Source organism: Cervus canadensis, chromosome 7 (genome assembly GCF_019320065.1).
Source record: "Cervus canadensis isolate Bull #8, Minnesota chromosome 7, ASM1932006v1, whole genome shotgun sequence".
NCBI lineage: Eukaryota > Metazoa > Chordata > Mammalia > Artiodactyla > Cervidae > Cervus > Cervus canadensis.
In genome coordinates, this window is record NC_057392.1 from 76,278,112 (window position 1) to 76,296,162 (window position 18,051).

At 42.8% G+C, this 18,051-nt stretch overlaps 2 protein-coding genes across 9 annotated transcripts in view; both read right to left on the reverse strand.

Moving 5' to 3' along the window:
* The window catches only part of LOC122444969 (zinc finger protein 610-like), a 93,122-nt gene extending 75,285 nt beyond the window's left edge, over positions 1–17,837 (reverse strand). Inside the window, exon 1 of the mRNA XM_043473831.1 lies at positions 17,760–17,837. The gene's annotated coding sequence lies outside the window, so the exon portion shown is untranslated. The remainder of the gene's footprint in view (positions 1–17,759) is intronic.
* On the reverse strand, positions 697–17,752 carry LOC122444967 (zinc finger protein 665-like). 8 transcript variants are annotated; one of them, XM_043473823.1, is made up of 7 exons: positions 16,907–17,751; positions 15,792–15,889; positions 15,169–15,372; positions 14,847–14,917; positions 11,572–11,698; positions 4,019–5,264; positions 697–3,934 (listed from the first exon to the last, which is right to left on the reverse strand). In XM_043473823.1, exons 4-7 carry the CDS (start codon positions 14,901–14,903, stop codon positions 1,585–1,587), a joined length of 3,780 nt encoding a protein of 1,259 aa, XP_043329758.1. In that variant the 5' UTR covers positions 14,904–14,917; positions 15,169–15,372; positions 15,792–15,889; positions 16,907–17,751; the 3' UTR covers positions 697–1,584. The 8 variants fall into 8 exon arrangements, with proteins under 8 accessions (XP_043329758.1, XP_043329763.1, XP_043329761.1 ...); XM_043473828.1 differs by lacking the exons at positions 15,169–15,372; positions 15,792–15,889 and having other exon boundaries at positions 697–1,955; positions 2,628–3,934; positions 16,907–17,752; XM_043473826.1 differs by lacking the exons at positions 15,169–15,372; positions 15,792–15,889 and having other exon boundaries at positions 697–3,178; positions 3,263–3,934.
* Positions 17,838–18,051: the final 214 nt, after the last annotated feature.

The window sequence follows — 18,051 nt, forward strand, 5'->3', positions numbered from 1 at the left end:
CTTCGAAGCAGAATAGAAGGCATGCAGATTTTTCTTGGGGATTGGGCAGTTTTTCTCCCGGCCTCTCTCACCTTGCCTGCTATATTAATGCTGACTTTGAAAACAAGATTTTGTGAAGCAGGATTTCTGTTCCAAAAGGAAGAGCTAAGACAAGAAAGGAGGAGGTCAGAGGGGCAAGTAGGTGTTGATCACTTCAATATTCAGATGGAAGTCTAGTTCTCACTGACCAGCTCCGGGTGTGATACTAGACAGCTGAACTTCTTCAGGCCTCGTCCCTTGTACTAAACCATATATTTAGAGAGGAGACTTCTCTTCTTACCAGAACATTCCATTGATGTAAGGGCTTTATATAGAAAGGCTTTCACTTTTGGGTTCCTTGAGTTTAAAGGATGACTTTTTATGAGCCACTCTTTTTTTTCCTTTAATGTAGAAAACATTATAAGTGTACAGATAATTCGTAAAACAGTAGAAGTGAGTTCATTTTGAAGACTGTGAAAAGACTGAATGTCATGCACTACTCATTATATCAGTTTATTCCAATATGTTCATGTTCATGCCAGGATGAAAAGAAAACCAAACCTCTATGTAAAAGGTAAGCACATTTTTAAGACAAAAATGTTGTATTTCTTCAGTGCAGATTTGTTATAAATACCTTATAGAACCGAGTCTTAACCTGTTTTGATTTTTTTTTTCTCCTCCCTGAAAGAGTTATGCAGTTGTTGAAGCTTCTAACCAAGGAAGAACTTGAAGGACTGGGAGATTTGGTCCCCTTGTCTCCAGGCTGTGACTATAAGTTCCCTCCCTCCATCCCCTTAGGTATTGTTAAATGTAGTAAAGGGATTTTTAGCTTTCATAACCCAAATGAAGAAAGTGGGGGTTTTTATTGTTTGTTTGCTTGTGGATTTGTGTAATCATTGATGGCTAAGTTTGGCTGATTGTGATATAAAGAATGGCTTCTGTTTTCTGTATTTATTCATACACCAGAAATAGTGTTTATTGTTATATAAAGACTATAAAAGTTTTCATAAGCCTTTATATTTTGAACTCTTTATTTAAACACTGTTGGAAAATGTGGCATAAATCTTGTGTCATTATTTAATAAACTGTAGAAATATATACTAACAACAAAAATTTTTTTAATAAAATGTTTCTCACAACTGTCACATTTCTAATGTTTCTCTTTAGTATGAATTCTCCGATGGATTCTAAGTTCGTGATTTCAAGTAAAGCACCGGCCATATACATCATATTTATATGGTTTCTCTACTGTCTGAACTGCCTGATGATGTTATGGATGACTGTGCCTAAATGGTTTGTCACAATTCTTATATTTCTAAGGCTCTCTCCAGTAAGAATTCTCTGATGAACTGCAAAGTTTGCATTCACACTGAAAGCCCTGCCAGATATACCTCATTTATCTGGTTTCTCTCCCGTATGAACTCTCTGATGAATACCAAGGTTAACAGTACAAACAAACACCTTGCCACATACACCACATATATATGGTTTCTCTCCAGTATGAATTCTCCAATGAAGAACAATTTTGCAGTCTGATTAAAGTACTTGCCGCCACACATCACATTTTTAAGATTTCTCTCCAGTATGAACTCTCTGATGAACAGCAAGATGTCCAGTACGAGTAAACGCCTTGCCACACACATCACATTTATATGGCTTCTCTCCAGTATGAATTCTCCGATGAACTGCAAGGCTTGAACTTATACTAAAGCCTTTGCCACATACATCGCATTTATATGGTTTCTCTCCAGTATGAACTCTCTGATGATCAGCAAGATGTCCAGTACGAGTAAACGCCTTGCCACACACATCACATTTATATGGCTTCTCTCCAGTATGAGTTCTCCGATGAACTGCAAGGCTTGAAGTTATACTAAAGCCTTTGCCACATACATCACATTTATGTGGTTTCTCTCCAGTATGAATTCTCCGATGAACTGCAAGGGTTGAATTTGACCTAAAGGACTTGCCACAGACACGACATTTATATGGCTTCTCTCCAGTATGAACTCTCCGATGAACTACAAGGCTTGAAGTTTGAATAAAGCCTTTGCCACATACATCACATTTATATGGCTTCTCTCCAGTATGAACTCTCCGATGAACTACAAGGCTTGAAGTTTCAATAAAGCCTTTGCCACATACATCACATTTATATGGTTTCTCTCCAGTATGAATTCTCTGATGAACTGCAAGATGTGTAGACCGATTAAAGGCCTTGCCACATACATCACATTTATATGGTTTCTCTCCAGTATGAACTCTCCGATGAACTGCAAGGCTTGAAGTTTCACTAAAGCCTTTGCCACATACATCACATTTATATGGTTTGTCTCCAGTATGAACTCTCTGATGAACAGCAAGATGTCCAGTATGAGCAAACACCTTGCCACACACATCACATTTATATGGTGTCTCTCCAGTATGAATCCTCCGATGAATTGCAAGCCTTGAAGTTTCACTAAAGCCTTTGCCACATGCATCACATTTATATGGTTTCTCTCCAGTATGAATTCTCCGATGAACTGCAAGATGTGGAGACTGATTAAAAGCCTTGCCACATACATCACATTTATATGGTTTCTCTCCAGTATGAATTCTCCAATGAACTGCAAGGCTTGAATTTGAACTAAAGGACTTGCCACATACATGACATTTATATGGCTTCTCTCCAGTATGAGTTCTCCGATGAACTGCCAGGCTTGAAGTTATACTAAAGCCTTTGCCACATACATCACATTTATGTGGTTTCTCTCCAGTATGAATTCTCCGATGAACTGCAAGGGTTGAACTTGACCTAAAGGACTTGCCACAGACACGACATTTATATGGCTTCTCTCCAGTATGAACTCTCCGATGAACTACAAGGCTTGAAGTTTGAATAAAGCCTTTGCCACATACATCACATTTATATGGCTTCTCTCCAGTATGAACTCTCCGATGAACTACAAGGCTTGAAGTTTCAATAAAGCTTTTGCCACACACATCACATTTATATGGTGTCTCTCCAGTATGAATCCTCCGATGAATTGCAAGCCTTGAAGTTTCACTAAAGCCTTTGCCACATTCATCACATTTATATGGTTTCTCTCCAGTATGAATTCTCCGATGAACTGCAAGATGTGGAGACTGATTAAAAGCCTTGCCACATACATCACATTTATATGGTTTCTCTCCAGTATGAATTCTCTGATGAACTGCAAGATTTGCAGCTTGACTAAAGGCTCTGCCACATATATCACATTTATATGGTTTCTCTCCAGTATGAATTCTCCAATGAACTGCAAGGCTTGAATTTGAACTAAAGGACTTGCCACATACATGACATTTATATGGCTTCTCTCCAGTATGAACTCTCTGATGAACAGCAAGATGTCCAGTACGAGTAAACACCTTGCCACACACATCACATTTATATGGTGTCTCTCCAGTATGAATTCTCCGATGAACTGCAAGATTTGCAGCTTGACTAAAGGCTCTGCCACATATATCACATTTATATGGTTTCTCTCCCATATGGAATCTCTGATGAACTGCAAGCTTTGCAGCTTCATTAAGGGCCTTGCCACATACATCACATTTATATTGTTTCTCTCCAGTATGTACTCTCAAATGAACAGCAAGGTGTGAATTTACTCTAAAAGTCCTGCCACACACATCACATTTATATGGTTTCACTCCAGTATGAAGTCTCTGATGAACAGTAAGGCTTCCAGTATGACGAAACGCCTTGTCACATACATTGCATTTGTATGGCTTCTCTCCAGAAGGAATTCTCTGAGGAACTGCAAGGCTTGCAGTTTGACTAAAGTCCTTTCCAGAAACATCACATTTATATGGTTTCACTCCGGTATGAATTCTCTGATGATTTTCAAGGTGTGTACTTTGTTGAAAGCAGTGATCACACACACCACATTTATATGGTTTCTCTCCAGTATGAATTTTCTGACGAACTGCAAGCCTTGAAGTTTCACTAAAGCCTTTGCCACATACATAGCATTTATATGGTTTCTCTCCAGTATGAACTCTCTGATGAACAGCAAGATGTCCAGTACGAGTAAACGCCTTGCCACACACATCACATTTATATGGCTTCTCTCCAGTATGAATTCTCCGATGAACTGCAAGGCTTGAACTTATACTAAAGCCTTTGCCACATACATCGCATTTATATGGTTTCTCTCCAGTATGAACTCTCTGATGATCAGCAAGATGTCCAGTACGAGTAAACGCCTTGCCACACACATCACATTTATATGGCTTCTCTCCAGTATGAATTCTCCGATGAACTGCAAGGCTTGAAGTTATACTAAAGCCTTTGCCACATACATCACATTTATGTGGTTTCTCTCCAGTATGAATTCTCTGATGAACTGCAAGGCTTGAATTTGACCTAAAGGACTTGCCACAGACACGACATTTATATGGCTTCTCTCCAGTATGAACTCTCCGATGAACTGCAAGGCTTGAAGTTTCACTAAAGCCTTTGCCACATACATCACATTTATATGGTTTCTCTCCAGTATGAATTCTCCGATGAACTGCAAAATGTGTAGACTGATTAAAGGCCTTGCCACATACATCACATTTATATGGTTTCTCTCCAGTATGAATTCTCCAATGAACTGCAAGTTTTGTAGTTTGATTAAAAGCCTTGCCACACATGTCGCATTTATATGGTTTTCCTCCTGTATGGATTCTTTGATGTCCAGTGAGTTCTAAGTCCCGAAGAAAGGTTATGTCACACTCATTACATTTGTAAGGTCTTTTCTTTTGTGTTTCATGGTCTGGTAACAGTTCTGAAGGATGAATAACACCATTCTCATGTTTATGAGAAAAGCCTTTGCAGACATTACGAGTTCTCTGAGGTGGTAAACCTGTGGCCCTGACATTTGTCACAACTTGACTACATTCAGAAATTATCCCTTCAGATTGTACCACCTGCAATTTTTTCTGAAAGCTTGATCCGTGCCTCTCAAAAGGTCTCTTTCCTACATCACTTCTACTAGGATGATATCTTCCATCAGTGAGGTTTTTGTTATGGGATGTAGACATTCCTTTGTCATTTCTTTCATCATCTGTCCACAGACAATCAAAGTCATGTATATTTTCCTGGATGTCCCTCAGGTGAAAATCTTTGATTTCAAGGCGTTCAGCTCTTCCAAACATCACTCTTTGAAAAATCTCCCCTTTACCACTGTTTACTTTTGCCTGTAATTTCTTGATCTTATCTATGTGAGACATATCTACAAGACATAAAGAACCACAGGTATTCTATTAGTAACAATTCATAAATAAATTATTTCTTGTTGAACACATGACATTATACCATGAGTCATATTCGTCCTGAAAAAAATTATGAATCTTCGCAATGATGATCTTAAAACTATACAACACTAAAGGAATAGAACTCTTTAAAAAGGAGTGATCATATGCAATTCAAATTAATTTTAGGGTAGTGTAGTTTCAAACACAATCAGAAAACATTCATTTAATGCAAACTCATGTCAGTTCACAAAGAAAACATATTTCCCCACCATGACCTCAAAGCCCATCCTACTTTGTCCTAAACACATTGCTCTCTCATAATTGAGGAGAAAATAATGGTATATTGTACACACTTTATGCATCCTTATACATGTTTAAATGGTGAAGAACATACAGGACTAGAGAGGTGACTCAGTGGTAAAGAAACTGCCTGCCAATGCAGACGACGCGGCACAGGGGGCTACAATCCCTGGGTCAGAAAGATCCCCTGGAGCAGGAAATCACAACCCAGTGCACTATTCCTGCCTGAAAAAACTTCCTTGGATAGGAAAGCTTGGTGGGCTACAGTCCCTGAGATCACAAGGAGTCAGATTGGACTGAGCAACTGAGCAAACAAGCATCAAAGAGGCAATACACTGGAATGGTAAACAATGCAAAAGAAGCATTCTAATGAATAATGTAAAAACAAAAAAGGCAGTTAGAAACTGTTCAACAAATACTGCATTGAGAAAATAAAAAATTCTGTAAACTATATATATATATGCATATATATATATATATATAATTTTTGTTGTTGTTGGACCATGTGGCTTATGAGATCTTGGTTCCCTGACCATGGATTAACTCCAGGCTTGCTGCAGTGAAACTACTGAATCCTATCCACTGGACTGTCAGAGAATTCCCTAAAATAATTTAAAAAATTAAAAAATAAACACTTTTCTAAATACCTCTTAGAAATCTATCAGTAGATAGATATATAAGCATTTTATGACATTAACAAGTGGTTAATGTCAGTTATATTGTGTAATACAAAAAGACCATCATTTTTAAAACACAAAAAATATGTGAAACATTCTCTACTTATACAATGATCATTCAATACATCAACTCCGTACCTACACAGTAACTTAAACTCACCCAGTTCATTGGCTCCAACATACATGTAAAGGAACAATCTTTGGGGCTTCCCTTGTGGCTCAGAGGTAAAGAATCCATCTGCTAGTGCAGGGCACACAGGTTTGATCCCTGATCCGGGAAACTCCCACATGCCTGAGAACAATTAAGCCTGCAGGCCACAGGTGATGATTCTGTGCTCTAGAGCTGGGGAGTCACAACTACTGAGCAAACACACAGAGACCATGCATTGCAACAAGAGAATCCACTAGAATGAGAAGTACAGGCACTGTAACTAGAGGGTAGCCCTTGCTCGCTGCAAGTAGAGAAAAGCCCCCGAAGCAACAAAGACCCAGTGAAGATAAAAACAAATAAATTTTAATAAATTTTTAAACATACTGTTATGAAGATAAAGGAATGTAACTTGAAAACTTACATATATTTTAAGCAAAAGTAACCTTTGAGGCAAACTCCCTGGTGGTCCAGTAGTTAGGACTATGTGCTTCCCCTGTAGGGGGCACAAAATCTCTCCATGAACGGGCAACTAAGAACCAGAGTACCATGTGGCACAGCAAAAAAAAAAAAGTAACTTCTGATATTTTCTATAAAACACACAACAGTCTATGCCACCTAACAGCACGAATTACCACAGGAGGGGAACAAGGCGAAGTAAATCCCTTTGAAACACCTCATCACATGCTACCCAAATTCAAGCAACAAAATTGACAGGAGTCAAATGACAGATTGTTGCAGAAAATATAAAGACCTTGCCTTTTGGGACCTCTTTTCTTGGAGTCCACTTTCCATGAAACCTCTCTCTTTTCTTAAAAAAAAACAAACAAAAAAACAAACACTTTGTTCATTTAGAAACAGCCACCTCTAAGTCAGAAGTACTTTCCATTTTCCTTAATAAAATGTAATTTTGAGGTAGGAGTTGGATGGGCTGCAGGTTGGACATCTACAATCAGCTAACCTCCTCTTTGCATGCCCTGAGATAAGAGATAGGTCGGCTCAGGTTGAGGAATTTACAGTCAACAAAAACAGGGTAAACAGCCAGTTTGTCTCTTAATTCAGGGGAATAATCGTGGCAAGGACAAAGAAAGGAAAAACCCTGTCTGATAAGAGATACAGTACACAAATGCAGAAAGGCTCCTTGGAGGTAAAAGTCAGAGGATCATTCCAGGAAAAATGAGTTTTCCTCCTCTAAGAAGCCTTTACTTCAAGATCCAGGGTGTACCTGTGTAGGGAAGGGGAGGGTCCTGAGACAAATTAACCAGGGTGGACAAAGCAAGGTGATTGGCCCACATTTCTCATCCCTTTCTTACTAAAAACACACATCTTGCTTTCCTTAAGCAACCATGAGCAGTCCATTATATTAGCATTTTGTAGACTGGTGAACATAAATACCAGTGATAATGTCTAAGAATATCTGCTTTCTTATAGAGAACATCTCAGGGTGGCACCAAACGTATTCATTAAAAGTCCAAAATCTCTTCAGTTTGTCTGTAAGAGGAAATGAGTTTTCAGTAATCTGTGTTTCAGAATCTTACTTTATTTGGAAATGACATATATATTCAATGAACTTTCATCACTTAGTTTAGCACAACCCTAAAAATTCAGGTTATTCAAATCTGGAGAGACTATTTCAGACAGATATTTCTAAAGTATAATCTTTCCTAACAGAGTTTATCTAAAAGCTCCAATCGCATTTGCATTCTTTCCTTAAAAGTGTCTTCACTCCAGTTACTTTAACTGTTCACTAACTTACTTAATGTAAACCTAGGCACAATAAAAGTATTAGACAATGTTGAAGACTCAAGACATGTCTTAATTAGATTAGCAAACAAACATTAATACTAGATATTTAATATTGAATATTTCCCAGTTCATATGAACCTGAAATTCACTTAAGTTAAATTCTCTTGAAATGGTTTGATTTGTCCTTTTTTTTTTTTCTTACAAACAATTGAATTAGAGCTCATTTACAAATTAACCTCAGCAATATTATCCAAAAACAAAGACACACACTGAGACAAACATACATGCAGATCGACAGACATGAGAGCTCTCGTACTTTCCTGCTTGAGATTTAAAATGCCTCTTTCACCCTTTTCTTCCCAGCACCCACACCATGGTTTAAAATTCTAATTTGCCCAAGACTGAAATCTCTGGGAAAATAGGTTACATGTTTCAAGGACATGGCAAAGGTTGCATGCTATGCAGGGTCACTTAATGCCTGTCCAACTCCCTGCAACCCCATGGACTCTAGCCCACCAGGCTCCTCTGTCCATGGTGGGACTCTCCAGGCAAGAATACTGGAGTGGGTTGCCATTCACTCCTCCAGGGGATCTTCCCTACCCAGGGTCAAATCCACGTCTCCTATGTCTCTCCCTAGGGCTGGCAGGTTCTTTACCACTAGAGTCATCTGGGAAGCCCTGGCAAAGGTTAACTTTAAGTTTTTTGGGGGGCAGGCCTTTTTAACAAGCTTGCTGTTTTTAATTCCACATGTAAAAAGAAACGGTTTTGCACTTTCAAAGGAAAAAAAAAAATTCATCTTAACCAGTTTTCTCCAGAGTCTAAACAATATCATTGCCATCCTGTTTCAAACAAGTTATCTTTCCTTTCTGTAGTCATACCTTTATGGCTAAAATACAGATCGAATAGTGCTCAAATTGACTGTGGTAACAGGGCCAGAAAGACTGATAAAAATCTTGGAATGTCCCTCCAGGAAGATGGGGTCTTTGATCAGAAGACTCTAAAGGGGCAAACAAATTTGCTAGAGTGGGGAAACCTGGGCTCCCCTTCCTACTGAGAGACAGGGGCCATCAGAAGGGGACCAGCTGATGGAGAGGGAGAAGGAGGGGTTGGCAGGGGTGAAAGGCCACAACAGGACAGATCATGGAGAGAGAAAGGGCAGTGGGGGACACTACTGGAGCTGTGGTCCGGCTAAAGAGAGTCAACTTAAAAAGTACAGATTTGATCAGCCAAAATATAATGTGACATTGTAACATGGATAATCATCCTCACCAATAGCGTATTTCTTCTTCCAGTTGGAACTTCTCTTTAGACAGTTTTAAGTTAACCTTTATTTACCTCACGGTAGGCAGAGAAGAGGATCCAGGAGTCAACTTGGATGGTGCTAAGCCTGGGGCTTGGTTGGCAAGGGCCCCTGCAAAGGCTGAACAATCTCAAGATTTGTCCCCTATCTTATCTATGCTGCTGCAAGCCTTGCACTCACTGAAGACAGTCAGGACATTCACACTCAGGGCAGTTTCCAGGCAGGTTAGAAGCAAGGTCAGAGGAATGCACTGCTTTATCTTGAAGCCTAAACAAGACTATTTATTTAATTTCCCTAACACCCAGGTGGCTCCATGGTAAGAATCTGCTTAGTAATGCGGGAGGCATGGGTTCGATTCTTGTTCTGCGAAGATCTCACATGTCACGGAGAATAAGTTGATGAACTACAGATAGTGAGCCTGTATGGCAAAACTACTCACGCCCGTGTGCCCAGGGCCCGTGCTTCACAAGTAAAGAAACCACCACAATGAGAAACCGTGCTCCCCGCAACTACAGAGTAGCCCTCACTCGTCTCCAGCAGACAGAAGTCCGCACAGCACAAAAGACCCAGGACAGGCCAAAACCAAAGACCTCGCCTTCATCTCTGTGGGCGCTACAGCTCCACTGGAGGGCGCTGTACGTTTCGCATGTCGAAGAACAGAGCCGTCAGTTAGGGAGAAGAAAAACCTCCTGTGAGATTCACAAACATTAAACATCTGTTTTCTCACAGAACTCTCCCCCTTGGAGAGTTTCCCAAACCCCATGGATGGTGCGGCTTCCTCTCTGTCCTTGTGACAGCTGACCTGTGATCACACTGTTGATACTTTCCCACTCATCTGGATTTTCGCTATTAGCACCTTCTCCACAATCCAGGGGTCTTCCTCTTTGTGCCACAAGAATGGAGATAACGTTCAGATCAGAAACAGAACTTCCTACTCACAAGTAATGCCACATACTGTGGCTTCTTCCAGAAAACAACCTCTCTTTTCCTTAATAAGTGTATCTGTTATTCTTAATACATTGGTGTATTCATTTCTTTTGGCTCAGGGGAGTGTTCGCTGCTGCTTGGTCGTCTCTCCAAGTTCAGCAAGTAGGGGCTAGGCTGCAGTTGCAGTGCTTGTGCTCCTTACTTGCTGTGGCAAGAGTAAATTCTGTCACTCTAAGAAATGACTCAAAAAAAAAAAAAAGGAAATCGCTCAGATCAAACAGTTAAGAAATGAGGCAACAGCACGTGAGCTCAGGTGGTTGGGAGTGACAACTGAACCTGAAGAATCAACTAGTTAACAACCAGAAAAGGAAAGAGCATCCACAGAGCATGCCCTGACAATATCTGAAACAAGTTCAAGGAAGCTGAAATACAACAGAACACAATAATTGTCATGAGACAGGGTCCCACCCTCTCCCATCACAACCCACACAATGTCGATTATCTTGCTACAATTTACATCATTCATGTGATGATGCAGAAAAAATTTACCGCCATGAAATACACTTAAGACAGAACTGAAACTGCCACAAATCATACACCATTATTTATGAGACGATGTTTCTGTAATAAAACCATAGAGTTACATATCCATATCGAGGCACACAGGTATAGCTGCTCTGTGACATGTGGGATCTTCCCAGAGCAAGGATCAAACCTGTGTCTCCTGCACTGGTAGGTGTAGAATCCAGCTCTTTTGTCAGCCAAGGAGTGAGGACATTATAAACCAACAGAAAAATACTTCACAAATAAATTTACTATCTGCCTCCTTCTGAATGCACAGGGAACAGTATAACGTACAGTACAATATGCAGCAGGTATCTAGTTCCTCTCTAAGAACTACTGAACCAAGATCACAGGGCTAGAAAACAGGCAACTGGATGTTTCAAAGTTTGAAATCAGCTCTATAAATGCTCAAGTTCTGAAAAAGCTCCTTGTGTATCACACATTGGCAGGTGACCAGAAGGAAAGACAAGTTTAAACTCCTGATGCCAATCACGAAGCTTTATATGTGCGAGTCCACAAGGTTTTGAGTTTAATCAAGAAAAACAGGGGATCTCAAAAGGTACAGAGGGAACATGCAGAGGTAGCCCAGGGCAGATCCCCACTTCAGGGGAAGTGATCCTCACCTACAGACAGCAGATTCCTGAGGGTCTCCACCATCACGTCCTTGTACAAGGTCCTCTGGGCAGGGTCCAGGCATTCCCACTCCTTGGGAGTGAAATCTATGAACACATCCTTGAAGGTCAACTGTGCCTGAAATGAAAACACATTTCACCAACAGGCCCTGAGGAGGGTTCTTTGTTTCACACAAAATGAAAAGAGGTGAGAGGGGTAAAGCTCAATTCAGTTGAAGTAATATTCTGATAGATCCATTAAAAGCTGCTTGAAGCAAACTGTTGGTCTCTAATCTAATTTCCAATTTCCTCTTTTTTCTAAGATTATGATATCCTGCAATCAACATGAATTTGTCATGTATGTGGACAATACATCAAAAATACACATATTAAAACCAACACTGGGTTGTGTATGCAGAAGTGTTACATTCAACACACGGAGTGACACAGTCTCACTATCTAGATGAGTTACAGCAAGACTGGTCTCTTCAGACGACAAGGTCCACAGTGACTTTAAAAGAACACACATTGTGATGATGACAACAGGTGCGTCAGCACGTCCTGCTCACTAAGCGTTACTCTAAAGACGTCACATAGATGAACTCGTCATCAACATACAGCACGTTAGAGAAAGATCTGTGTCCAGCTTACTGGGGAGAAAACTCTGTCACTCTAAGAAATCACACAGATCAAACAGTTAAGAAATGAGGCAACAGCACCTGAGCTCAGGTGGTTGGCAGAGACAACTGAACCTAAAGAATCAACCAGTTAACTACCAGAGAAGGAAAGAGCATTCAGAGAGTTCCCTGAGAATACTTGAAACAAGTTCAAGGAAGCTGAAATAAAACAGAACAGCATAAATGGGCATGATACAGGGTCACATCCTCTCCCATCACAACCCACACAATGTCAAAAACTTACCACAACTTACATCATTCATGTGATGATGCAGAAAAAAATTAACGCCATGAAATACACTTAGGACACAACTGAAACTGCTACAAAGCATACACCATTATTTATAAGATGATGTTTTAGTAATAAAACCATGGAGTTACATATCCATGCATTCATGCATGCATGTGTAAACACACAATTGCTTGAAACAAGAGGAGTTATCTTTATTTTTTTTCTTTCATTCTATCAAAATTCACTCAGTGTTAGCTTTGCAACTCAAACTTGAAATACAGCAGTGAACATGACGGAGCTTACAATCTGGCAGCCAGCCAGCCAATCCACACGTTTAACGCTACTATCGAAATAAATGCCTGACACAGGGCCGGTGCCAAGACAAGATTAAACAGAAAGTCTTCACCTACATTGAGAAATCACACAAGGTCTGTGAGAGGAAGAAACACTTAGGATTGGCAAGGTGGGAAATGGAAGAGTGCTGCAAGGACAAAGGACAGCCTGAGTGCCAGCTCTGAGGCAGGAAGATATTACTGAACAGAAAATCTGACTGGGACACAGGGAATGTAGATGGGGTGATGCCAGGTAGCGGCTTATTTATGCAAGATCTATGGATTTAGAACTTTAATCCAAAAGATACCGGAAGTGTCTGAAGAATCTGCAAGAGGAAAGTTAGATGCTTAGATTTATTTTCCAGAGCTCAATCTGCTGTGTGTGGAAGTTGTCTTTACCTGCTTACTCATGCCAGACTGCAACCCCGCTGATGGCAGCCCACCAACTCCTCTAACCATGGAATTTTCCAGGCAAGAATACTGCAGTGGGTTCCCATTCTCTTCTTTCATGTTACTTCTTCATTCAGTAACTTTGTCAACATTCTATTTCTTTTTTAAAGCTTATTTGTTTTGCTTATGTTGGGTCTTCGTTGCTCTGAGTGGGCTTTCTCTAGTTGCAGCTGCAGTGCCGGGGCTTCTCACTGCAGTGGCTTCTCTTGTTTTGGAGCACAGGCTCTAGAGAGTGCGGGCTTCTGTAGTTATGGCTCCCGGGCTCTAGAGCACAGGCTCAGTAGTTGTGGCCCATGGGCTTAGTTGCTCTGAGACATCTTCCGGGACCTGGGATGGAACCCGTGCACCCTACATTGGCAGGCACATTCTTAGCCACTGTACCACCAGGGAAGTCCTCAACATTATCTTATTCTAGTTCAAAAAAACTTAAAAGTAATACAAGCAGAAAATAACATACAGAAGATTTCCTCCAATCTTCATAAAATACCTGTATTTAAAAATATCTGGGTCTCCCTACAGTAAGTGGTCAAGAATCCACTGGGCAATGCAAGAGATGTGGGTTGTTGCCTGGTCTGAGAGCCCACATGCTGAAGGCAACTAAGCCCATGAGTCTCAATTCCTGAGCCAGAGCTCTAGAGCACAGTAGGTGAAACTACTGAAGCCAGCGCGCTCTAGAGCCTCGGCTGCAAGAGAAGAGAAGCCATTGCAATGAGAAGCGTGCGCACTGCAACCATGTGGCCACTACTCGCCAGAACCAGGGAAAAGACACTGAAGCAATGAAGATACAGTACAGGAAATAAACATATTTTAAAGAACAGAATGTGATTTTTATCCTTAATTTTAGGTATGTACTTATTAACAAAATCCAAAATTAGTATTTTATTCCATTAAGAAAATATGGAATCAAGATTAGTAAAGTTGGAAAATTCCCTCATGGTCCAGTGGTTAAGATCCCTCACTTCCACTGCAGGGTTTCATGTTCGATCCCTATGCAGCGAACTAAGACCCTGGAAGCTGCATCATGTGGTCAAAAAAAAAAAAAAGAAAAAAAATCAGTAAGCCTGATTTTACAGTTTAAATTAGATGGTGTCAGAAACACTCCCTAGCCCTGACATCTCTTTCTGAACGCTCCATTCCCTTCCCAAACACTTAACTTTTCAAGGAGGTGCTCATTTAGTTTTAAATGTACTATAAAAAGTCAGAACTGATTTCCACTCATTGGCCTCTGTTGCAGATTTTACCGTGTACTGTACATGTTAATACCTGAGGTCCACATACAGCTTACCCTGGTTGACAGAGAGCAGACAGCGCATCCAGATGGGCCCTAAACAGTCCCTGCTGCCCAAAAGCACCGAGGCCCATGGGTGAGAAGACCTGCCCAGGACAGTGTCCAGGGGAGCCTCCTCACAAGGGCCAGGTCACCGGGTCATGGGGAGACGGGATCTAAGTGGAGATACAGGCCGTGAGGGAAGGCGCCGTGTGAGTGTGCATGTACAGGAGTCAGACAGGACACTCCAGAGTCAGACACAATTGGCGAGTCCAGAGAAGGGCATTTCAGGAAGGCAGTGTGAGAATCCACTGAGAATATGACCTTACCTGAGAAACAGCCATGCCTGACTCCTGTTCTTTCCTCTTCTGGGCTTCTTCGTCCATGAGCCTTCACAGTTCTATCATGAAAGTTGAAAACATGCTGTCGAAAGCTTAGAGTCAACACATCCCTTTCCTGAGCCCCAACCACACACCCAGGGAAGCCCTCACCAGGAGGAACACAGTCCTCTGTGCCCACTGTCTCAGGAGGGACTCAGGACAATCAACTACCACACACAGTCCAACAGGGACTTTCCCACAATTTCCTTGGATCACACTCCTCTCCTGGTGAGGCCTCATGCACACAGCAGCAGGGGGCACCTCCACTCACCCCAAGATCCCCCTCAGGTCACACAGCAGGCGGGGTTCAGCCCCACTCAGAACAGAGTGCCCTCCCCGCCCCCAGGGCCTGATCTCAGTCTCAGAAGTGGAGGCTAAGAGTCCTGGTGCTCAATGCAGGATCCAGATCGGAATCATCTGAGGCTCTGTGCACATTCCTGGGGCGAGGCCCCACACGAGATCCTGAGGAGAGTGTCTGATGGGGGAGAACCGACAAACCAAAGGAGTATGTGTATAGATACCATACACCCTGTGACCATGTGACACATGTGAACACTGAAATATTTATCACAAACCACTAATGGACACATCCATCACCAAATTCCCATGTTCTGTGTGTGGTGACAACACTGACGACCTACTCTCCTGACAAATTCCCAGCATGCAGTAACAGAACAGGATTAACTATAGTCAGCATGCTGCGCATACCTCCCCAGGACACACTCATTTGACAACTCAAAGTCTGTAGCTTTTGACCAACATCTCCCTATCTTCCTGACCTTCCAGCGACCACCATCCTACCCTCTGGTGCTAGAGAGTTTCATTTTTTTTCCATTCCATAAAATAGAAGGACATATAATATCAGTCTTTCCCTGGCTGTCTTAACTCACTTACCATAATATTCTCTACATTCATCCAAGTTATCCCAAGTGAGACAAATCTCCAGAATTGTTTACAAGGTCGCCATTGATTGAACAAATCTTTATCGCAAGCTACAAGAAAATTAAATGTAAAGAAAGCAGAAAGCCAAAAGTAAAACCATCACAAAGAACATGGTGAAAGTTGCTTGAAAAGGCAACTTTTCAGTCAGTCAGTTCTTGCCCCATTTTTTCTCTCACATACCTCTACTCCTCACCAGGAATAGGGAAGGGGGTGACCCACACCTGAGAGAATCAAGTCCCTGCCCCAGTCCCCACCTCAACAGGCTCTACACATGCATGCTCTTTTAATACAAATAATTACGAAATACACATGCCTCACAGACAGAAGCTTTGCAATTCTCATTCTTATCTGTACAATTTAAAGAAGCAAGATCTGCATTAGATTTTAAAGTCCAAAATCAATGTATGACGACTTAATAATTCTGAGCCAACTGCTTCAGCACTCTCTGGATCTAGTCCCCACCATCACCTGCACACTAGCTGTTTCCACTTCATTTGGTTGATCTGTTTCCCTACTTCTTTCTACATCTCCCTTTCTCTGCTCTCATCTCTGCTCTCCTGCTGTCCCTTCCTCCACTCTACTTCTTCCCTGCCTCCCATCCCGCCTCTCTCTGCCATCTGTGCGCCTTCAAGTTGCTTTCTCTCCAACCTCCCTGGTGAGCCTCAATTTCCCTGCATTTCTGCCTTTCTTCCTCCATCTCTGCCCTCCCTTCCTCCCAACTCTCTGGCACTCCCAAGTGGCTATGCTTCCTTTCAGCTCGCTTTTTTTCTCAGCTCCTCCAATCACTAGGAGTCCCCTTTCTCTCCCAGCAGGATATTGCTGCTCTGGGCCCAACTCTAGTATCGCCTTCGCGGGCTGTCTCCGTGAACTGCGTCTCCACTGTCGCCCTCATTGGGACCCCTGATTTACAGCCCCTCTCCCTTGAAGGCTACAGAAGGGGGGCGGCAGAGGATGAGATGGTGAGATACAATCCCTGGACTCAGCAGACATGGATTTGAGAAAACTCTGGGAGATACAGGGCTCGCAAAGAGTCGGAATGAACAACCACACCTCCCTATGTTGCTCACCGTTAACTCTCCGGAGATCCTGCTTTTTTCTGAATTTCTCTCCTTTCCCCACTGGCTCCCTACAAGGCTCATTCTCTTCCATGAAGCTGTCTCTTCCAAGTTCCTCACAATCCTCTTCACTGCCATCACTTGTCCCACATGCTTTTCTCAATTTTCCATTTCTCTAGGAGTCGCTGTCTCTGCTTCTCCTGATCCAGCCTTCCGCCCACTACTCCTACAGGGTAGGAGACTGAATAAGAAAGGCCCTCCCGCAAGAGCCAAATTCCGGCGGCTGGTATTTGGGGCCGAAGAACCATGGGTGTCACGTGGCTGGCTCAGGTCACCTCCCGCCACCAGGGATCAGGGGAAAAGTCACTCTGAAGGTCAGAAGGACCGGCCTGCGGAGACTTAAGGACAAAAGGCTGGGAGGGACTGGGGTCTAAGGAGCGGGGCGGGCTCTCCAGAATCCCAGGACCGGGGAGAGAACACGGCCTCTGCGGGAGCGGGGCGGCCGGCGAGGCCTCCAGGGCCCGAGAAGGAGAGGCTGAAGAACGTGGAGCGGAGAAACCACCTCGCTTAACAGAATTGTATGTGGTGCAGAAAAGGTAGAGGAGGCAGTGAGGTCAGTAAACGGTTTTAAGTCGGAAAAAGGAGCGAAACGCAACGTTTCAGCGTTCCAAAAGGTGGAACCGGCTTCAGTGCGGACTTCAAAGCAAAAGGCAGGCGCCCCTTCGCCGCTTACGGAGACGTCTGAATTTACTGGGGGTGGTGGGGCGGGAGCGGGGATTTAGAGTCAGTAGCGACCTTCAGACCCGGGGTACAAAGAAAAGGAGACTGCGAGAGGCAGGCGCGACTCCAAAAGACAGAAACTCACGCTAAGCTGGGAGTTCCACTCGCCGCTCCCAGCTTCCACGTGAGTCACGGTGCGCGCACGCGCAGACATATAGCTAAAAGGCTGGAGGCGGGGCCAGGCCGTCAGAGGGTGGGTGGTGGAGAGAAGACCGACCCTCATAGGGCCTTTGAAAGGTGAGGCGGAACCTCGCTGGGCGCCGGGCGGGTAGTCTTGGAGCGGCGAGAGGGGCGGGGTGGAGCGGAGCGACCTAATGCGGCGGGGTGGGGCCACTCAGCGCGGGGGGAGGGGCGGGGCGGAGCGTCCCGGCGAGGGC